General features: G+C 50.7%; 5 protein-coding genes across 8 annotated transcripts; 4 read left to right on the top strand and 1 right to left on the bottom strand.

Annotated features, from left to right (window-relative positions):
- Nucleotides 1–266: 266 nt before the first annotated feature.
- On the top strand, nucleotides 267–3,091 carry LOC111067750 (trafficking protein particle complex subunit 3). Its single transcript, XM_022357031.2, has 3 exons — nucleotides 267–410; nucleotides 2,086–2,496; nucleotides 2,637–3,091. Exons 1-3 carry the CDS (start codon nucleotides 372–374, stop codon nucleotides 2,721–2,723), a joined length of 537 nt encoding a protein of 178 aa, XP_022212723.1. The 5' UTR covers nucleotides 267–371; the 3' UTR covers nucleotides 2,724–3,091.
- Nucleotides 316–1,900, top strand: LOC111067748 (nuclear transcription factor Y subunit alpha). 3 transcript variants are annotated; one of them, XM_022357028.2, is made up of 2 exons: nucleotides 316–410; nucleotides 552–1,876. In XM_022357028.2, the coding sequence occupies exon 2, from the start codon at nucleotides 612–614 to the stop codon at nucleotides 1,725–1,727; it is 1,116 nt and encodes a 371-aa protein (XP_022212720.2). In that variant the 5' UTR covers nucleotides 316–410; nucleotides 552–611; the 3' UTR covers nucleotides 1,728–1,876. The 3 variants fall into 3 exon arrangements, with proteins under 3 accessions (XP_022212720.2, XP_022212719.2, XP_022212721.2); XM_022357027.2 differs by having other exon boundaries at nucleotides 379–470; nucleotides 552–1,899; XM_022357029.2 differs by lacking the exon at nucleotides 316–410 and adding an exon at nucleotides 464–488 and having other exon boundaries at nucleotides 552–1,900.
- LOC111067747 lies at nucleotides 2,927–11,173 on the bottom strand. 2 transcript variants are annotated; one of them, XM_022357024.2, is made up of 5 exons: nucleotides 10,035–11,173; nucleotides 7,672–7,801; nucleotides 7,139–7,241; nucleotides 5,516–5,666; nucleotides 2,927–5,409 (listed from the first exon to the last, which is right to left on the bottom strand). In XM_022357024.2, exons 1-5 carry the CDS (start codon nucleotides 10,973–10,975, stop codon nucleotides 3,630–3,632), a joined length of 3,105 nt encoding a protein of 1,034 aa, XP_022212716.2. In that variant the 5' UTR covers nucleotides 10,976–11,173; the 3' UTR covers nucleotides 2,927–3,629. The 2 variants fall into 2 exon arrangements, with proteins under 2 accessions (XP_022212716.2, XP_022212718.2); XM_022357026.2 differs by lacking the exon at nucleotides 7,672–7,801 and having other exon boundaries at nucleotides 2,929–5,409; nucleotides 10,616–11,173.
- Nucleotides 5,833–7,137, top strand: LOC111067749 (transcription factor Adf-1). The gene is made up of 3 exons (XM_022357030.2): nucleotides 5,833–6,234; nucleotides 6,310–6,466; nucleotides 6,523–7,137. Exons 1-3 carry the CDS (start codon nucleotides 6,093–6,095, stop codon nucleotides 7,055–7,057), a joined length of 834 nt encoding a protein of 277 aa, XP_022212722.2. The 5' UTR covers nucleotides 5,833–6,092; the 3' UTR covers nucleotides 7,058–7,137.
- Nucleotides 11,174–11,581: 408 nt separating the features above from the next.
- Nucleotides 11,582–16,834, top strand: LOC111067754. Its single transcript, XM_022357047.2, has 2 exons — nucleotides 11,582–15,933; nucleotides 15,992–16,834. Exons 1-2 carry the CDS (start codon nucleotides 11,978–11,980, stop codon nucleotides 16,053–16,055), a joined length of 4,020 nt encoding a protein of 1,339 aa, XP_022212739.2. The 5' UTR covers nucleotides 11,582–11,977; the 3' UTR covers nucleotides 16,056–16,834.
- Nucleotides 16,835–17,447: the final 613 nt, after the last annotated feature.

Here is a 17,447-nt window from a genome sequence, read left to right as displayed (position 1 = left end):
AGAGCGTTTTGAGTACTCTCTTTCGACTGGGTCATGGCAAGGTATGGTTCCAGTATTAAAACGGCTAAGCTTTTTTTAAGGGCCTCGTAAGGACCTCATCCTGGCCCCAAAGGACTAAATATATCGTTTGTGCGAGACATATTAAATATTAAACCGAATATCAAAATCGAGGAATATCAGCATCTTGTCGTGTTCGTCAGTATAATTACGGTATATTTTGATCATGACATGGTATATCTTGGTATATTTCTGAGGGTCAGGCGGTATAATTTATCTTTAATTCCGCGGTCACACTAAACTCGCAGAAATCTGAAAACGCTCCCGTTTTTCCAAGTTTTTTTGGACTTTTTGAAACTTAAAAGCACTAAAAAATGTCCCGACAGGCCACCCGACTTGACGCCAAGAAAGTGGTAAGTTGAGGGAAGCCTGTGCACGCTGTGGGTAATCGGTACGCCGTTTATAGTTGTAAGGTTAGTTTTGATTAGACTGTAAGTACACAATTGAATTGAAGTGCCACCCACCCTCAAAATCGGCTTAATTCGCTTTTCCAGTAAGTGTGTTGAGGGCTTGAGGGACACCAGTGATTCACCAGGTAGCGCGTCCTGCGTGATATGGAAAACCATTTTAGCAGTACCCGCACCACAACAACGTCAAGAATGAGCTCCGCTTCCTCCACAACCACCAACAACAACAACAACAGCACCAACAGCCAAAGCGCTGCCAGCAACAATGTGAACGTAAACACAGGCACTGCCACGGCCACCGCCAATGCCGCCGCCGCCCAACCGATTCAAGTGATTCCAATGCCAATGCTACCCACGGGAGCGGCGCAGATAATAATCGGACAGCAGCCGCAGGGCCAGGCGGCGGGCGGTCTTCAGCCGCAGTTGATCCCACTGCAGGCGAACCAAATCATGCTGCAGGCGCAGCAGCAGCCACAAATGCAGCTGATGCAACTGCCCGATGGCCAGACCATATTCTATCAGACTCCCACCATAACTACACTCGATCCGAACGCGGCAGCCGCGGTGGCAGCCCAGCCGACTCCCCACTACCTCAACATCAATGGCCAATTAGTGCAAATTACTCCAGCGGCGACTGGCAACCAAGGAGCAGCTGCGGGTGGGCAGCAGATCATCATGCTGCCCCAAGCGGCAATGGCCACAGTCAATGCAGCAGCCGCGAACGCCGCCCAGGGCGGAACCAGCGTTGGCAGTGTCGTCACCACGCAGCAGCAACAGCAGCAGCCGCAACAACAGCAACAACAGCAACAACAACAGGCGAATAATAATCAGGCGGCCACATCGGCTGCGAACAATGTGAGCGCCGATGCCAGCACCAGCACCACGGGGACAAATACGAACGAGAGCGAGGACGAGAGCTCCAAGGGCGAGGCGGACGAGGAGCCGCTCTACGTGAATGCCAAGCAGTACAAACGGATACTTATAAGGCGGCAGGCAAGGGCGAAGCTAGAGTCGCGCATACCCAAGGAGCGGTGTAAATACTTGCACGAATCTCGCCATCGGCACGCCATGAACCGGGCTCGCGGCGAGGGCGGACGCTTCCATTCGGCGCAGGAAAAGGGCGAGTCCAGCTCGGACGGCGGCAGCCTGCCCATGGCTCACAGCAGTGTGACCCTCAGTCGGGGAACGGCGCGGGCACCCCCCAAGCTGATAGCGCCCCATCAAACGCCGAGCATTACGATAACGGCCATCAAGTCGGAATGACCCTTTGAAGCTGTAGATATTCGTAGAACCCAGACTAGATCATAGCATATAGAATTAAGCAATCACTCTGTGTCCCCGTCCCCGCCCCCGCCCGTTCCCACCACAACCCGCTCATCGCGTCATATCTTTTGGATTGTACACAAGTCGAAATAAATTTGTATTTATTCTATAATCACGCAACTGCAGAATACCGAATCGAATGGATAAATCGGGGGAGAACAGCATTTAAAAACCAAATCGAAATTAACAATTCTTTGATTCCCAATATTAATGTCTTTGCTGGTTCTGGATTGAAATTTATTTTTGCCGTCTGCTTTTTCTTTCTCTCTCTCTTTTGTACACGAAAAAAAACACACAGAACTCAGAGTTCCTGACACTCACCTATGGGGCGCTGGTCACCCAAATGCTGCGCGACTTTGAGAACGTCGAGGATGTGAACAAGCAGCTGGAGCGCATTGGCTACAACATGGGCATGCGTCTGATCGAGGACTTTCTCGCCCGCACCTCGGCGCCGCGATGCCTGGAGATGCGCGAGACGGCAGATCGCATACAGCAGGGCTTTCGCATTTATCTGAACATCCAGCCGACCATCTCGAATTGGTCGGCAGCCTCCGATGAGTTCTCGCTGCTCTTCGACTCCAATCCGCTGACAGAGTTTGTGGAGCTGCCCGCGGATCTGACCAATCTGCGATACAGCGCCATACTCAGCGGCTGTGTACGCGGTGCCCTGGAGATGGTCCAGTTGGAGGTGCAGTGCTGGTTTGTGCAGGTAAGTTTCAATGTGGAAATACTTTGGTGTGGTTCTGGTTTTGCTTTTGCTTTTACTTTTGGTTATGTACTGTACGGGTGTGTTGTGGCATGTGTGCTGTGGCGTCTCACTCTCTTGTTTTTCTCTGTGCCTTTTTGCAGGATCAACTCAAGGGCGACAATGTGACGGAGCTGCGCGTTAAGTTCGTGCGGCGTCTAGAGGAGGTCATACCAGCTGGCGAGGATTAGAAAACGAAGTGTGGATCAGAGCGTATATTAAGAGTTTTTAAGGGGTCAATAAAAGCACATTCTTTACGGATTTAGTATGTAATGTTTGGCCTGGATTAAAGCATCATTCTATGCACTACATTCCGGAGCAACCAGCAACAGCCAGCAGGAGTAACAGCGGCAGCAACAGCAAACAGCGGCAGATAGCAGCAGCAATAATAATTCTATTAAATTGGTTTAGTTTTATGTTTTATTCGACTTTATACAAATGTTTTCTTTCGGATATATATAGATAGAGTACAGTAGAATATATGTTTCGGGGTTTATCATTTGGGCATGATACAAAGCGTTTTAAGCTCGGCCAAAATATATCATTATATTTTATACAATTTTTGATCTCCTCCACTGTAGGATCACAGTTTATGATTACATATTGGCTCTGGATAATTATAGTTTTGTGTTAGTGAGAGAGAGATATATGTATTTCACATGATTCATTTCAAAAGTAGAAAAAAAACAATAACAAATTTAGTTTTTTGGGGGCGGCATAAGCTTTTCAAATATTACAGGAATTTGGGCTCTTTTTATGTCTGCTGGGAGGGGAGGTTTCTTTTCCTCTTAATTGATTATGATATAAATGTACTTTATGTATATTTATCTATCGTTCCGATGAGTAAGCCCACCGCTTGCCCGGACAGCAATCACATTTGGTTTCCATGTTGTGATCCGATAGATCTTTCGCTTAAATGCACTCAAACAGCTTGGACAAATTTCGATTTTTTGTGGTTCTTTATGTTCAACAAATAGGAAATACTTTTCACAGGCACAATACTTGATTACATATGATTGGTTTGGTTTGGTTTGGATTGGTTTTGGTTCTTTGGAGTAGTGCTGCTGCTGCTTTCGGGATTAGTGGTTTTTCTTAGTTTAGTTCTGCTGTGGACAAAGCATTAGGTTTAGATTCCGGCGCGTCAGAACTTTGCGCAGAGCTTGCAGCGTTTTAATGCAGATCACCACACAGCAGCCATTGGCCACACCCTCCGCGGGACTCTTGCAAGTGCACGAGTTTCCCTTGAGAGCCGTTGCAGGTGCGCTGCTGATGACTGGCTGGGCCTGGGCCGGGGCCGGGGCCTTTCCAGAGCAACAACTCGAAGCTGGTTGAGCCGTAGCCGCTGCCTGTGGTTTCTGCACCGAACAGCAGCCGCCAGAAGGCGGTGGTGGTAGAGGAGTGGCGGCTGCTGAACCACCTCCACCACAGCAACCGCCAGATGGGGTTGGATTGGGCGCTGCAGCCGGTTTAGCACAACCACAACCACAACCGCTTTTTGCTGCTGGGGGATCTGGAGCAGTCGACTTGTTTGCTGCACCACCGCCGCAGCAGCCACCACCGCCCGAGGAGGAGCTGCCACTGCCCATGGAAGCCAAGTTTTGCAATAGCAAAGCAACATCCTCGATGTTCTGGTTCATTTCCGCATCGCGTTTACTCACTTTTTTGGTGGCCACGCTGCCGCATATACGCTTGCCCCCGTTCGCTGCGACAGTCGTTGTCGTCTTGGTCTTTGGCGCCGTGGCTGCACCGCAGTCGTCGCCATGGCAGCTCTTGGTCTGATCACACTTGCAGTTGGTGCAATTGCAGATGCCCGCATCTGCAGTAATCTGCTTGAGCGTGGGCTTGTTGTCCGTGATGTCCAGCTCTACCAGTCCAGATGCATCGCTGGGCACCTGGGCGGCCTGGTGGAGCGTGGCCTGCAGCAGGGCGCTGTTATTGTCAATGGTCATAAGGATATCATTCAGCAACGACTCCGTCTCCATGTCTTCATCGTTCACATAGCTGTCATGCTTGAGCAGATCATCGATATTCTGCTGATTCAGCTCCAGAGTGGGCGTCGGGGGCGTCACACTGGAGTTGCTGGCCTTCATGTCCACGTCCATGGGCGGCGGCGGCATTGACAGCTCGCCCATGTTTCCGCTCACAGCGTTCCCAAAGGCTGGCTTCAGGTCTACGAAACTGGGCATTTCAGTGGCCAGAGCCACACAGGCATCGGTGAGGGGGGCCATTGGAATGATGGGCTTGGAGACCAGAACGCCGGCATCAATCCACGGGCTGGGTATCTCCTCCTCGGCAGCATAGGACAGCTGATAAGCCTGCGATTGTTCGGGCAGGACAAACACATTGGGTAGTTGCTCGTGGGAGGTGAGGGTATGGACTACCACGCCACTGTCCGTGCTGGTCGTCTCCGAGCAGTGACTGTCCGGATTTATTATCAACATCTCTGTGTGCTGCGCCTCCGTTTCCGCCTCTGCCTCCGCTTCCGATGGGGGTGGTATGATCTCTAGCTGGTCCTGCTGATTGAGTTCGGAGTGCGCCGGCTTCTGTAACCGCCTGGACTTCTTCTTGCCCTTGTTAATTAGCTGCCGCTGATGAGTCCTCTTGTGCGACTTAAGGCTGTGCGAGGTGCTAAACGACTTCTGGCAGCTATCCTCCTGGCAGGGATACGGCTTCTCGCCAGTGTGCGTCCGCTTGTGCGTCTTAAGGTGATGGGAGGCGGTAAAGGCCTTACCGCAGGCGTCTTCGGGACACTTGTATGGCCGCTCCTGGGTGTGCGTACGCATGTGCTTCTTCAGGTCACTCAGCGTAGTGAAGCATTTCTGGCACATTTCGCAATTGAATGTCTCGCCATTGTGCAAACGCAGATGGGCGTGCAATCTGATAAATGGTCGGATCGTAGATTGTTGATTAGTGAATAAATATGACAGACTTGGGTCGGGTCTATTCCGGGCTATCAGCACGGAAGAGTGGATGGATTGCTCACCGGTAGCGCGTGTTGAAGGCCTTATCGCAGCCGTTGACTTCGCACTCGTAGGGCTTCACCTTGGTGTGGACGCGTACGTGGATCTTCAGGCTGTACGAAGTGAGAAATGCCTTGCTGCATCCATCCTCGGGGCACTTGAAGCTGTAGTCGCCTGAAATGCAACCAGAACATTAGATTTAATCAAGAAAAGCTGAAACCTCAAATCTTTGACCGTTACAGTTATTTCTTTCATTATGCAGCACTCATGAATGACAGTGTTGTCAAACAGCAAAAAGCAGCTGTTCAACAAGATAGTATCGTATCGTATTCGATACAAATGCACATGTTTTCCACCTCTAAGTTGCGATGGATTGAAAATAAGTTTTTTTTCATCGGAGATTTTTTGATTTTCAAATGGATTCGAAACAATGAGGCTGATAAGCCTCCTACTGCAGCTCAGCAAGTGCCCCTTCTACCGCCGCCCGCTAAAGACACTCCGCCACCAGGTGTGAAGGATCCCACCCTACCCTCCTGTTCATTTTCGCCGCAGCGCATAAGTTTTTCGAGAATTCGAAAAAAGAATTGAAAAATCCCAATCATGTCCCACGATCTCGAGATTAAAATTATCAAAGCTGTTAAGCAGAACCCCTGTTTGTACAACAGCATGGACATTGGCTTCCGCAGTGCCCTTAAACGAGGCAGGGCTTGGAGCCGGGTCTCCGACGCCTGCGGACTGACGGGCAAGTAGCCATTTGGCTGGTGTGCTTCCCGGAAAACTTTGTTTGCTTATTTGTACATTCCATTCCCAATTGTAGTTCGCGAATGCGAGCATAGGTGGAAAAACATGCGTGACCGCTTTGTGAAGCTCTGTCACCGTCATGGAGCTGCGGAACTCGAGAACACAAAAAACCTTACCAGACGGAACTTCTTCAATGAAATTAAATTCCTCAAGAGGCACATAAGGACGCGAGTGTACTATGACCTAGCACTATACCTATAAAATCACATTCTTAAGCTCTCATTTGCAGGGAAAACATAAAGAATGACAACGAAGAGAGCAATTCGGACGAAGCACCAGAATCGAAAGTTCGCCGTCAGGAAAACCTAGCGAGCGATCGTAGCAACGAAGGGGGGCACCTGAGCGAGACTGCTGATCTTTTGAAAATCATTGAACATGCGGCGGCAACCATCCACAGTGACAGCGAGGACGAGGAGCCTTCTTCGCTTTCGATCGGTGAGAGCGCGGCTCCTTCCAACTCAAACTGCGCCATTGCCCAGGCAAAATTCGTCGAAGTGATGAATCTGATTGAGAATGTCCTCGAGAAGCTCAACGACAAATTGCCTGCGTCTGCGGGTACACAGAGTGATCCTGAGAAATCCACATCGATTGATATGGATATGCCTCCCAGTCCCTTCTATTCGTATCTGGATAGCATATTGAATCAAGTGGATCTGCCAACCCGCAGCGACATACAATTGAAGCTGCTCACTTTGGCGAACGAGCAAGTGAAGAGGGCTGGCGCCGACTCGAACGCGCTCAAAAATGAAGAAACTATACAATAAGCTTACACAATAACCCGTAATAGTCGTAAGAGTGTCTATTTATAAAGAGGTGGTACCCCTTTTAAAGTACCTTAAACGTACCTGTATGTGTCTTTAAATGCGTTCGCAGATTTCCAATTGTACTGTAGCTGCGATAACAGTTCTCATAGTTGCATCTGTAGCGACTGAGAGCCTCGTCCGAACTCTGTTTATGGGAAATACGAACACACATTAGATAAGATTCAGCCACAGGCACATGCAATAGTTAAGAAATTCGATCTATATTAATGTCTATGTACAAAGTCGTGGGCTTTCATTGGATGGGATGTTCATGCAGGGTGAATGCTTAGTGGATAGACACGAGAGTCTAGCAGGATGTGTCCAGCCAGAACCGGGTCTGAGTCTGAACAAAGCAAACACTACGCACCGCGAATTGGTTAACAAACTTGGTTACACACACGCCTACAACAACAACGGAATTGCAGCGATGGAGGAGCAGGCTAGCAGCGGGCTTCACGCTACGATTAGAATGGCGGCGAGGCGCTACAAAAAGCGTTAGGCACACGGCAACACGTTAGACAATTGGCAAAAATAGACGGCTGCTGCTGCAATAAGGGGGGAATGGGGGTGTGTACCTCGTATCCCATGGCCATAAGCTGATCGTCATCCTCCCTTCCGCCCTCCTTGTGCAGGGACTCTGGGTGTATGCAGTGAGCTAATTCATTGTCCTCGTCCGGCTCGTTTTGGTCATATTCCTCGACATAACTGGAGAAGATCAGATCCACAGCAGTGGTTTGGGGTGTTGTATACAAAAAGAGAGAAACATTTAATGGATTCACTCGGGCGGCAGTTGGAAACAAATAGAAAATCGCATCGAGCGGAGCAATTCAATTTGGTGTCAGTGGGCCGTTTAGATCTTGTATATACAAAATATGGAAACGCAACAAATATATACAAATGTGCATACATATATGTATAATATACATTGTATATACTGCACAGATTGCGATTAGTATTAGGGGGTTAGATCGGCAGCAAACAACAACGGCAACGGAAAAACAATAGCAATCAATGGAAAGAATATAGCTGACAAATAACAAAATGAGGGAAAAAACACATTCATTTGCAAAAAAACATGTCTCTTTGTGGGCATTAATAAACAGATTAATTAATATTTAATGTTGCCATGGTCAAAACACAACAAATACCAAGGAAAACAGACGACAGAACGGCCGCAGAAACTATAGAGAAAAAAAAAATAATACAAGGGGTTTGAGTGCGTGGGCACTACGACGGCGTGCCGGGCTGGGTCCGGCTGACGGGCAGCGTGCGCTCCCAGCCCTCCCTCGCCCTGTTCTCACGAGATGCCACTCCCTGGCACACAGCCCCGCGGGTGCCGGGGGACCACTGAAAAATGAGAAATATGATTGAGGGAACACTACTCATAGGGATAAAAATAGTACAGAGTCGTCGTCGCCGGACAGCCAGCGACAAGGGAAGGCGGAAGGAAGGCGCAGAACAAAACACACAAACAATATGGATGAAAAATTGAAAAATGATTGTACCCGAGAATAATTCAAAAGGAAAGCGAGAGAAGCGACAATGTAGGGGAATCTAGACTAAACCTATCCATTGGATATCAATTCGAATAGAGAAAAAATAGCCTCTGGACAGCCTCGATTAATTTATATTCGCATTTTTAAATGTATCTAGAATTCTAATGGAATTTTCCATACTACTCCAATGTATTGGAAATCAATGAGAATATGGTGTAATCCATTCAATGTTTATTGCTTATCAGCAACAGATTTGGAATCAAATGAATTTAGACAAATTCTATGAATATAAAAGTGATCCCCGAGGCCTGTACTATCTTAACCCGTTGTGCCACGTACATATGTATGTAGTTTAATCGAATTATAATTGGGCTAGACAACAATTGACGACTCTGGTGAGGTTTTTCCGAACTTTACCCTTTGCCCAATAACATTAATAGAATTCCCTCCTGCCGTAAGTAGTGCCAAAGTGCTCGTCACTTTCCCTGTCTTTCAGTAAATCGAACTTTTACAGGGGAGAATGTTCTAGGGCGGGGAGCCGAACTATTTCACAATGGTTTCATTTCGTTTCGAATTTACTTTAATTTGAAAACCGGCTCGGGCTCCCCTTTTACACCAAGTGTGAATGTAAATTTTGGGAAAATATCCAAGCGTTTCGTTTCTGGCTAGCTCTATCACAGTGTAGACATAAATATAAGAAGACATACATATACTCGTATATATACATATGTATATGCATAGATATATATTACGATTAGGTGGTGGGTGCGTGGGGGGGGGTTTTAGAAATCTAAATGCGTTCATCGGCGCAACTATTTTTAGCCCAAACAAATGTTTTCAATACAATCCTCATCATAGTCCATCGCTAGCATCAGAATGGGAAGAAGTAGAGCAGCCGCAGCATGCACCGTTAGAATAATTCGAATATCGAAAAGGGATCAGAGAAGGAAGCGGAGGCGGAGGAGGGTGGGACACGCAAAACACAGAAATCAGGCAATTAGCAACAACATGCAAACACTTTGGACACTTTGTCGGACAACAGACGGGACGCCGCCCGTTGTAATAAGCAGAGCAGCGGACACATTGGAATGGTTGAAATTTGCCAAATTTTCGACAAGGAAAAAAAATATGTGAAAATTTTGTTTTCAGTTTTTCTGTTATTCTTTTTAGGTTTTAAGGGGAGAGCAGCCAAACAAAAAAAGACCAGACACGTCACGGCAGACGCTTTTTTGTGTGTGGGCAGTGGAAAAATTAAGCAACGGCAGCCGCGCTACCGAAGGCATGGCCCTGGGCGGGGGTCAGAGCACACACCTGACGACGGCACATTATAATTGGAAAACTGCACAAACAATTCTAAAAATAATCCATAATACTAAAGCGTGCAGCGGGGTTGGCAGGTTGGGGGAGGGGACACATGCAAAGCCTCTTCTTAGACTGACTACCTCGTCTCAATAGTGAAATATGCCGGGGAAGTGGGCTCCGATGATCCCGAGTTGTGGTTGCTGCTGCTGCTGTTGGTGTGTCCATTATCACAGTGCGTAGTTGTTGCTTCTGGGAGCGCCTCGGATGTGGTTATCATGCTCAGGGACACCACAGTGGGCGGCTGAACCTGGACGAGCTTTTGGTTCTGGAACTGATATTCCAGCGTGAAGCAAATGTCGTCCAGGTTGTAGACCTGGCTGCTGCTGTCCACGGTGCTGACGGTGGCTATCAGAGGGACTTCGGTGAGGCTTGTGGCAATGGATTCTGTGTGCTGGTGGTGATGGTATGTGATGGGTATGACCGTGATGGGCAGGGGCGTAAGTGTGAGCTGGGCCGGATCGGTGCCCATTGAGGATGGACTTGTGAGGGGGCGCAGTGTGAAGACATCGTCGTCGTAGTTATCGTCCTCCCGCTCGTCCATTTTGATGATGGTCTGTGTCTGCGCCTGCGGGACATCTGCAAACAGGGCGTATGTGGTCGCCGTCGACATCTCATGGTCGTCCGTCTCGAGAGTCAAACCTAATTCTAATGGATTCAGCACCTGTTGCTCGCCGTTGGTCGAGTCAGCCGTGGATGCAACCGATGCCGATGCCGATGTCGGAAGGCCATAAATGCTCAATATGTCGCTGTGTATGATGCCCGCCGTACGGTCGTCCGACTCCCGTTTGGGCATCAGAAGCGACGCCAGCGGCTTCCCCTCGAAACTCGCGAAATCGAGCTGCAGCTCCGATGACGCAGCGGGTGGCGAGCCGGACAGCGATGTGCGCGACGAATTCGTATCGTAATCCCGGCTGTCTGATAACGAATTTCCATGCTTATTGGCTGACTTCCAGGTGTGCTGGTAGTAGCCCTGTTGTTGTTCTTGCTTCTCCTCACTGCTGCTGCTTGTATTTGTATCCATTTCGTAGTATATTCACACACCCACGCACTCGGACACTCCCGGACACGGCGATAATCGCATGCAGTATGCAGCTTGGCGTATATAAATGTCACTGTTCAATGGGATATATACATATATATGTGTACGATTGCAAAAGAAATCGGGGGAGATTTTCCATTAGCGAGTCCGAACAACGGATCCAATCCAAGAGTATGACCGCGGATCACCCTGAACGGCAACAACAAAAATTCTACTTATATCGATGCACAGGGCTGGCTATGAAAAAATATCGGTATTTTTGTGCGATAAGTGGCATTTGACTTTGACAAGTATAGAAATAACTATACCCTATCTTTGAAGTATAAAAAAGAGTAGTAGAGAACTGAGGAAATGTTTGTCATCTTAGGCTCCATTCATTGCAATTAATGCAGAAAATGTTTTTTAGCTATCTCAACGAAATTTCGCAGTTTATGTGGTCAACTTGGCTATAAACTCTAATGTCAGCTCTTCGCTGTAAGTTCTCGCCAAGCTGGGAGCTTTCGCAGAAAATTCTGTTGGGACATTTCGCTTGGATACAATACATAGCCTTGTGGTATATTTGTGCGGTATATTCAACGATACTTCCGCGGTCACACTGCTGTATATACAAAATTCATTGATTTTGTCAACGTAAAAAACAGAGCCAGCGCATAGCAGCACACAGCAGCGAAATATTAAAGTGAAGTTAACTGAATTAGAAACACTGGTGGGGCAAGTGCATGGTAGCAGCAATGAAATCGATGTGAACAAACTGGGCCGCGAGTAGTTGCACTGCCAATCAGAACTCTGCTCCCAATCAGAAGAAAAGAGAGAGAAGCGCGAGAGAAAAAGGCATACGGGTGCAAAAGGAAAAGCAAAAGGCAGAAAAAACGTACAGAGCAATAGCAAAAGCTGGGAAAAATGCAATAGGGAGAAAATCAAATAAAATGACAATCGTTTTTCCACACTAACGTAGACGCAAAAGGCGCCGCGGCCGGCCGTAAAATGCCAAGGAACACTTGCGGGCCAAGTGGATGCGTAGCTAACGGTAACGGCAACGACAACGGTAACGGTAACCAGGACGACAACCAGGATGCCAGCAACGAGAGTGGTGTCGGCGGCATCGTCAAGCAGGAGTTCGAGGCAGCGCCACCCGTCTGCCACAGGAAGTCGGAGCGCCGAAGAGTAGCCCGCGACATCTTTCTGGTCTTCGAGGAGCAGCCGACCCGACGTCGTGGCAAAGGAGCGCGCGGCAAGAACTCGCGGGCCAAGCGAAAGTTTGGCCACCTCAAGGTAGCGAACACCCCGCGCATCAACAAGAACATATTGCGTGAGATCAAAACAGAACCAAAGTGCAGCAGCTCCGTTGTGGCAGAGCCAGTGACAGTGGTGCCACCTGCAGTGCCGCCACCGCTCGCTCCAGCGCCGCCTTTTTCCCTGCTGCCCGCTGCTGAGGGGATCAAGCAACCAGCCGAGGAGCCACTGCCGCTCCCCCATCCTCGAGTGGCAGCAGTGAAAATTGAAACCAAAACAGCAGCAGCAGCAGCATCGAATGCAGCACCATCTAGAGTCCGAACAGAGCCGGCTCCGCCCACGGAGCGGAGGAAGGAGGAGCATCATCATTCAGCATCATCATTGCCGCCAGCTGCTGCCCATCGTCCTGTTTATGCTCGCAACCCTGCTCCCGCTCCCGCTACCGTTCCTACTAATCTTCCCACTCCCCCTACGACGCCCAGCGTCAATCCCATTTTCCTGTGGGTCAAGCAGGACGACACCAGAATCGTGGAGGTGCGCTGCGAGGACTACGACAAGAGGAATCGCATTCGCCTCACCAAGACCACAAATGGCTGGCGATCCATGCCGCGCACAGATGCCTCCTCCACGAGGATAGTCAAATTCTTCCACGGCTCTGCCGCACCCTTGATGAAGGTCAAACGTGAGCAGCAACACGAACAGCATCACGAAAACGAACTGGAGCACGAACAGGAACAGGAGGAGCAGGAGCAGGAGCCAGAGCTGGAGGCCGAGCAGCAGCAGCCGCAGCAGCAGATGCCCATGCCCACCATTGCTCAGAGTCTCCTGCACGACTGGGAGGACAGTGGTGCCACTCAGCTGCCAGATGAGTTGGAGGACAGTGAAGAACAGGAGGAGGAGGAGCAGCAGGAGGAGCAGGAGCCAGACCAGCATGACAATCTGGCTGCGGTGATTGAGGATGTTGTGGTACGACCAGCTGCCAAGCAGTCCCAGCAGTCCCAACAGGCAACGACGCCCACGTCCACGCCCTGCTTTGATGGCCTGCTCCTCGATGGCGAGGAAACAAACGCCTCCACAAAGGCAACCAAGACCAACACGCCCACATATCAGAGTTCCACGCCCTCGCCCATGGAACTGCAGCTGTGCCCCAAAACGGGTCTGTTCCTGCCTCAGGGCCAACTGGCGGCCATAGCCATGGCCGCCTCAGCCCCAGTTGTGTCCAGTGAGGCGGACAAGTCCTCGGCAGAGAACGGAGTAGGAGTTGTAGCCGATACCGTCGAGAGTCTCGATTGCAATACAAAGAATCTAAAAGATCTGCTGGACGATGCCGATGATCTGCTCCAGAACTGCAGCAGCGACAATGGCAGCAACGGGGCCGATCTGCTCGACTCCCTGGTGAAGAGAAGCTGCGAGGACAACCTGGTGCATGCGAGTGGCCCAGCCAATGGTGGGTCCACATCCGTGGAAGGCGACGTCACAACGGCCGGCGACGGTTTGGGCTCGTTCTGCGTGGCCGATCTGGGCAAGGACCTGCCCAGCATGCTGCACATGGACAATGACGATGATGATGCACCCAAGTGCCTGTCCTTCAACGAGGCCGGGGAGATCGAGGGACTGAACGGTGAACTCTTCCTCGGCATTGCGGCCTTTGAGAAACAGCAGGAGGAGATGGCACGCACGGAGCAGCAGCAACCGACAACGCCCGCCACCGTGGAGCTGACACAGACACCCACACCCACACCGACGCCGACGCCACCGTCGCCGGAGATGGAAAAACAAACAGCGGCCACCGGCTCTGCCTCTGCCTCCGCCGATGAAGCGCCCAAGGATCTGAGCTACAAGAAGCGCGAGGAGGTGTGTCCGCCATCGGAGTCGCGCAGCCAGTGCGCGGTGACCTCCAGCTCGGATATACTCAAGTCGCCCGAGCGGGAGCTGCAGCTGCCGGTCAACTCGATCCCAGCGGAGGTGGAGACCACCTCGGAGACGATCAAAAATCTCATTTTGGAGCAATTCCTCAAGCTGAACAGCAACCAGCAGCAGCAGGCACAGCAGGCGGAGCCGATGGATCTAGGCAAGGCGGGTCGGGAGGGCAAGCTGGAGACGGTCGTTGTCATCCACGACGACGACGAGGAGGATGGGGAGTCCAACCAGCCGCTAAAGAAGCGATCCAAGGCCAGCATAAAGATGGACAAGGATCCGGACGCCCTCACCCAGCTGAAGATGCTAATCAGCAATCCGCAGTGGAAGGTGCCCGATCCGATACTCGTGCCAAAGGATCGACTGGGTGCCGTGCTGGCCTCCCCGGCCCGGGAGATTCCCCTGCTGCTGACCACCAGGCCAGAGCTACGGCTGCCCGAGGCCTTTGCCTACCCGGAGATCATCCAGAACCCCAACATCCTGGTGGTGACCATGGAGCAGCTGGAGGCTATACTGAAAACCGAGGCGGAACAGGCAAAGGCCGCCCAGAGCACCGATCCATCCCAGATGCTTGCTGACCATCATCCTCCCTTGAGCAAGGCCAGGAGCCCGAGTCCGAGCCCGAGCCTTAAGCACTCGCAGACACACAAGGCACAGGCGCATGTGCCTGCGCCTCCGTCTCAGCCAAAGCCACCGGTGGTGGGTGCTCCTGTGGCACCCACTCCCCCCTCGCCAGCCGACTCCAGCCTTTCGACGTCCACATCCACGGACTTGAATGCCACCACCTTGGCCCTGCTGCAGCAGATGCTGTGGCTTCCCTACTTCGGACAGCTGTCGCAGGAGCTCTTCAAGACGATCAAGGATCCCCTGGGCATGCAGAGGAAGTTCATGAGCAACCTGCTCCCGCTGTACAACAGCCAGTTCGGGCTGCAACACCTCGACGAGCTCTACAAGCACTGTCTCAAACAGAAGGCAGCGGGGGAGCAGCCGACTGTGTCCAGGGTGTCCACTCCAGTGGCGGCGACGGTCGCGGTCCCTCACCCTGCGCATCCTCATCCGCCTGTGGCTGTAGCCCCGCCGGTTCCCCCCGCAGCAGCTGCCACGAATTCCTTTGGGGTAAACGGCTTTGCCAATCCCATGGAGCTGGCCATCATGCAGAAGTTGCTGCAGCCACAGATGCCAAATTTTTCCAACTGGGAGGCCACAAAGGATGCGTCTGTGTCTGGCTCGGCCTCATCTTCCTCGCATCACCATCATCACCAGGAGCACAAGCGACCCCGCCGGGAACCCGAGTCCAAGGCAAGTGCAGGAGCAGTTGCTGTCGCTCCTCCTCCTGCTCCCGCAGTTCCTTCTCCAGCTCCAGCTCCTGCTCCGGCTCCGGCGGAGCACAAGCCACGACTGACGTGCAAATCCCTCTCGAATCTGCTGGAGCCAGAGCCCATTGTACCGCTGCTCAATGTACCATTCGACAGCCTGCGTCGCACAGCAGCGGCAGGGCATGGATCCAAAACGGGGTCGGAGCAGCAGCAATCCAAGGAGCCGAACCCTGGACGCCTGCTACGCTCCAGCAAGGCGTGCGTCACCTACAATCCCCTGGAGCATGTCAAGCAGCAGATTCAGCAGCAGCAACAACCACATTCGCAGCAGCGAAAGCGTGCCACGAGCAATATGCTCGGCCAGGATGCCCACCAGCAGCAGCAGCAGCAGCAATTGGCTGAGGCTGCTGCAGTGAATGCCAGTGCGGGAGGAATGGATGCCAACTCTGCGCTCTGGCATCCACTATTCGGAAGGTAAATATCCGTGGCATCACCAGTGTTCCTGCCAATTTCAATCCCTTCCTTCTTACAGCAATCCCAAGCAGGGCTACAACAGCCCCTGGCAGTGGACGACAGTGACGGCTACCGGCGAATGACAGTCAAGTCGGGCTCCCAAGGAGCCAGCACCTGCATCGGTCGCACGGACACCCAGCTACGAGGAGCAACAGCCGGACTACAGCAACTACCATGCGAAACTGCAGCAACTGCAGCAGCAGCAGCAGCAGCATCAACATCCACCAGCCAATAATCAAAACCACAGCAACAGCAACAATAGTAGCAACAAATTTTGTTATCCCACGGCATCGGCGTCGGCCATGGAGAATATGTTCCAGAACAATCAGATGGCGGCAGCCGCCGCCGCCCGCGAGACCCTGCTCAATTCGTATCTCTATCAGAAGGAGAGCGGAGCAGAGCCACCCGCCAACTATATGTCGGAGCAGGGCTACTGGCAACAGCAACAACAACAGCAGCAGCAGCAGCATGCGCAACAGCAGCAGCAACTTCATCAGCAGAAGCAGCATCTCCTCCACCAGCAGCAGCAGCAGCAGCAGCAACAATGGACTGGCAATGGAAGCAGCAGCAACACCAACAGCCAGAGGAACAACAACTATGCCAACAATTATGCGGCGGCGGCAGCAGCTTCCATGTACATGCAACACTTCAATCCCTACATGCAGCAAAAGGCAGCACTGCTGGCGGAGAAGGCTGCCCAGGCGGCGGCTGCAGCAGCATCGTCGGCACAGGGTGGCAACGGCAGCAATAAGCACGGACGATTTGGTGGGGACTACGGTTAGACGGCTTTATATGGACAGATGGAGCCTACCTACCCACATATGTAGGTGCTCGATCGGAACTCTTGCATATTACACATAAACATATAGGCAGATACTATATACATTAACTATATATATAGACAAGGCAGTACCGCCAGGAATTGCTAAAGGATAAAACCATGAGACGATGATTTTTCCTTTAATTTCGTAAACAGGAACAGGAACAGCAACAACAACAACAAAAACAAGGTAACCGGAAAGCAACAACAATAATTTATAACAGAAAACAAAATGGCAAAAAATGCAACAAAACAAAAAACAAAACTTAAATTGAATTAGTAAAAATTTGTTATTGGTAGTTTGTTAAAAAAATCAAAAGAGAAAAAGAGAAAAAAAAACAACATAAAAACTTGAAAAAAAAATATTGTAGTAGAGAAGCGGAAGGCAAAAAATGGAGAAAAAAACCTAATTATTGTATTATTGTTAACCAAAATCTATTATTATTATTATTATCTCAAGCTGCGTTATATTATTATTATTATGAACTCGTGTATGGTCTGTACAAAGCGTTTTTATCTAGATGTATTACACTTAGTGGAGGCCCCCGTCCCTCCCTCCCTCCACCACAAAACCAATCCTCAATCTTATATCTCCTCCCCAATCGCAGCGCTAAAAGGCAAAACAGCAATTTTTGTATTCATTCCGAAATGTTCT

The sequence above is a fragment of the Drosophila obscura genome, unplaced genomic scaffold (genome assembly GCF_018151105.1).
Source record: "Drosophila obscura isolate BZ-5 IFL unplaced genomic scaffold, ASM1815110v1 contig_181, whole genome shotgun sequence".
NCBI lineage: Eukaryota > Metazoa > Arthropoda > Insecta > Diptera > Drosophilidae > Drosophila > Drosophila obscura.
Note: the sequence above shows the minus strand (reverse complement) of the source record. Positions and strands in the feature narration are given on the sequence as shown.

What these genes read in the sequence shown, in the direction of transcription:
- LOC111067750 (XM_022357031.2), top strand. Translation starts at nt 372, where the DNA reads ATGTCCCGACAGGCCACCCGACTTGACGCCAAGAAAGTG. An exon ending in GACTTGACGCCAAGAAAGTG is followed by an intron (nt 411 to 2,085) that starts GTAAGTTGAGGG and finishes AAAAACACACAG; the next exon opens with AACTCAGAGTTCCTGACACT. An exon ending in TGCAGTGCTGGTTTGTGCAG is followed by an intron (nt 2,497 to 2,636) that starts GTAAGTTTCAAT and finishes GCCTTTTTGCAG; the next exon opens with GATCAACTCAAGGGCGACAA.
- LOC111067748 (XM_022357029.2), top strand. Translation starts at nt 612, where the DNA reads ATGGAAAACCATTTTAGCAGTACCCGCACCACAACAACGTCAAGAATG.
- LOC111067749 (XM_022357030.2), top strand. Translation starts at nt 6,093, where the DNA reads ATGTCCCACGATCTCGAGATTAAAATTATCAAAGCTGTTAAGCAGAAC. An exon ending in CGACGCCTGCGGACTGACGG is followed by an intron (nt 6,235 to 6,309) that starts GCAAGTAGCCAT and finishes TCCCAATTGTAG; the next exon opens with TTCGCGAATGCGAGCATAGG. An exon ending in AGGCACATAAGGACGCGAGT is followed by an intron (nt 6,467 to 6,522) that starts GTACTATGACCT and finishes TCTCATTTGCAG; the next exon opens with GGAAAACATAAAGAATGACA.
- LOC111067747 (XM_022357024.2), bottom strand. Translation starts at nt 10,975, where the DNA reads ATGGATACAAATACAAGCAGCAGCAGTGAGGAGAAGCAAGAACAACAA. An exon ending in TTATGGCCATGGGATACGAG is followed by an intron (nt 7,242 to 7,671) that starts GTACACACCCCC and finishes TCCCATAAACAG; the next exon opens with AGTTCGGACGAGGCTCTCAG. An exon ending in GCATTTAAAGACACATACAG is followed by an intron (nt 5,667 to 7,138) that starts GTACGTTTAAGG and finishes GTTGCATTTCAG; the next exon opens with GCGACTACAGCTTCAAGTGC.
- LOC111067754 (XM_022357047.2), top strand. Translation starts at nt 11,978, where the DNA reads ATGCCAAGGAACACTTGCGGGCCAAGTGGATGCGTAGCTAACGGTAAC. An exon ending in TGGCATCCACTATTCGGAAG is followed by an intron (nt 15,934 to 15,991) that starts GTAAATATCCGT and finishes TCCTTCTTACAG; the next exon opens with CAATCCCAAGCAGGGCTACA.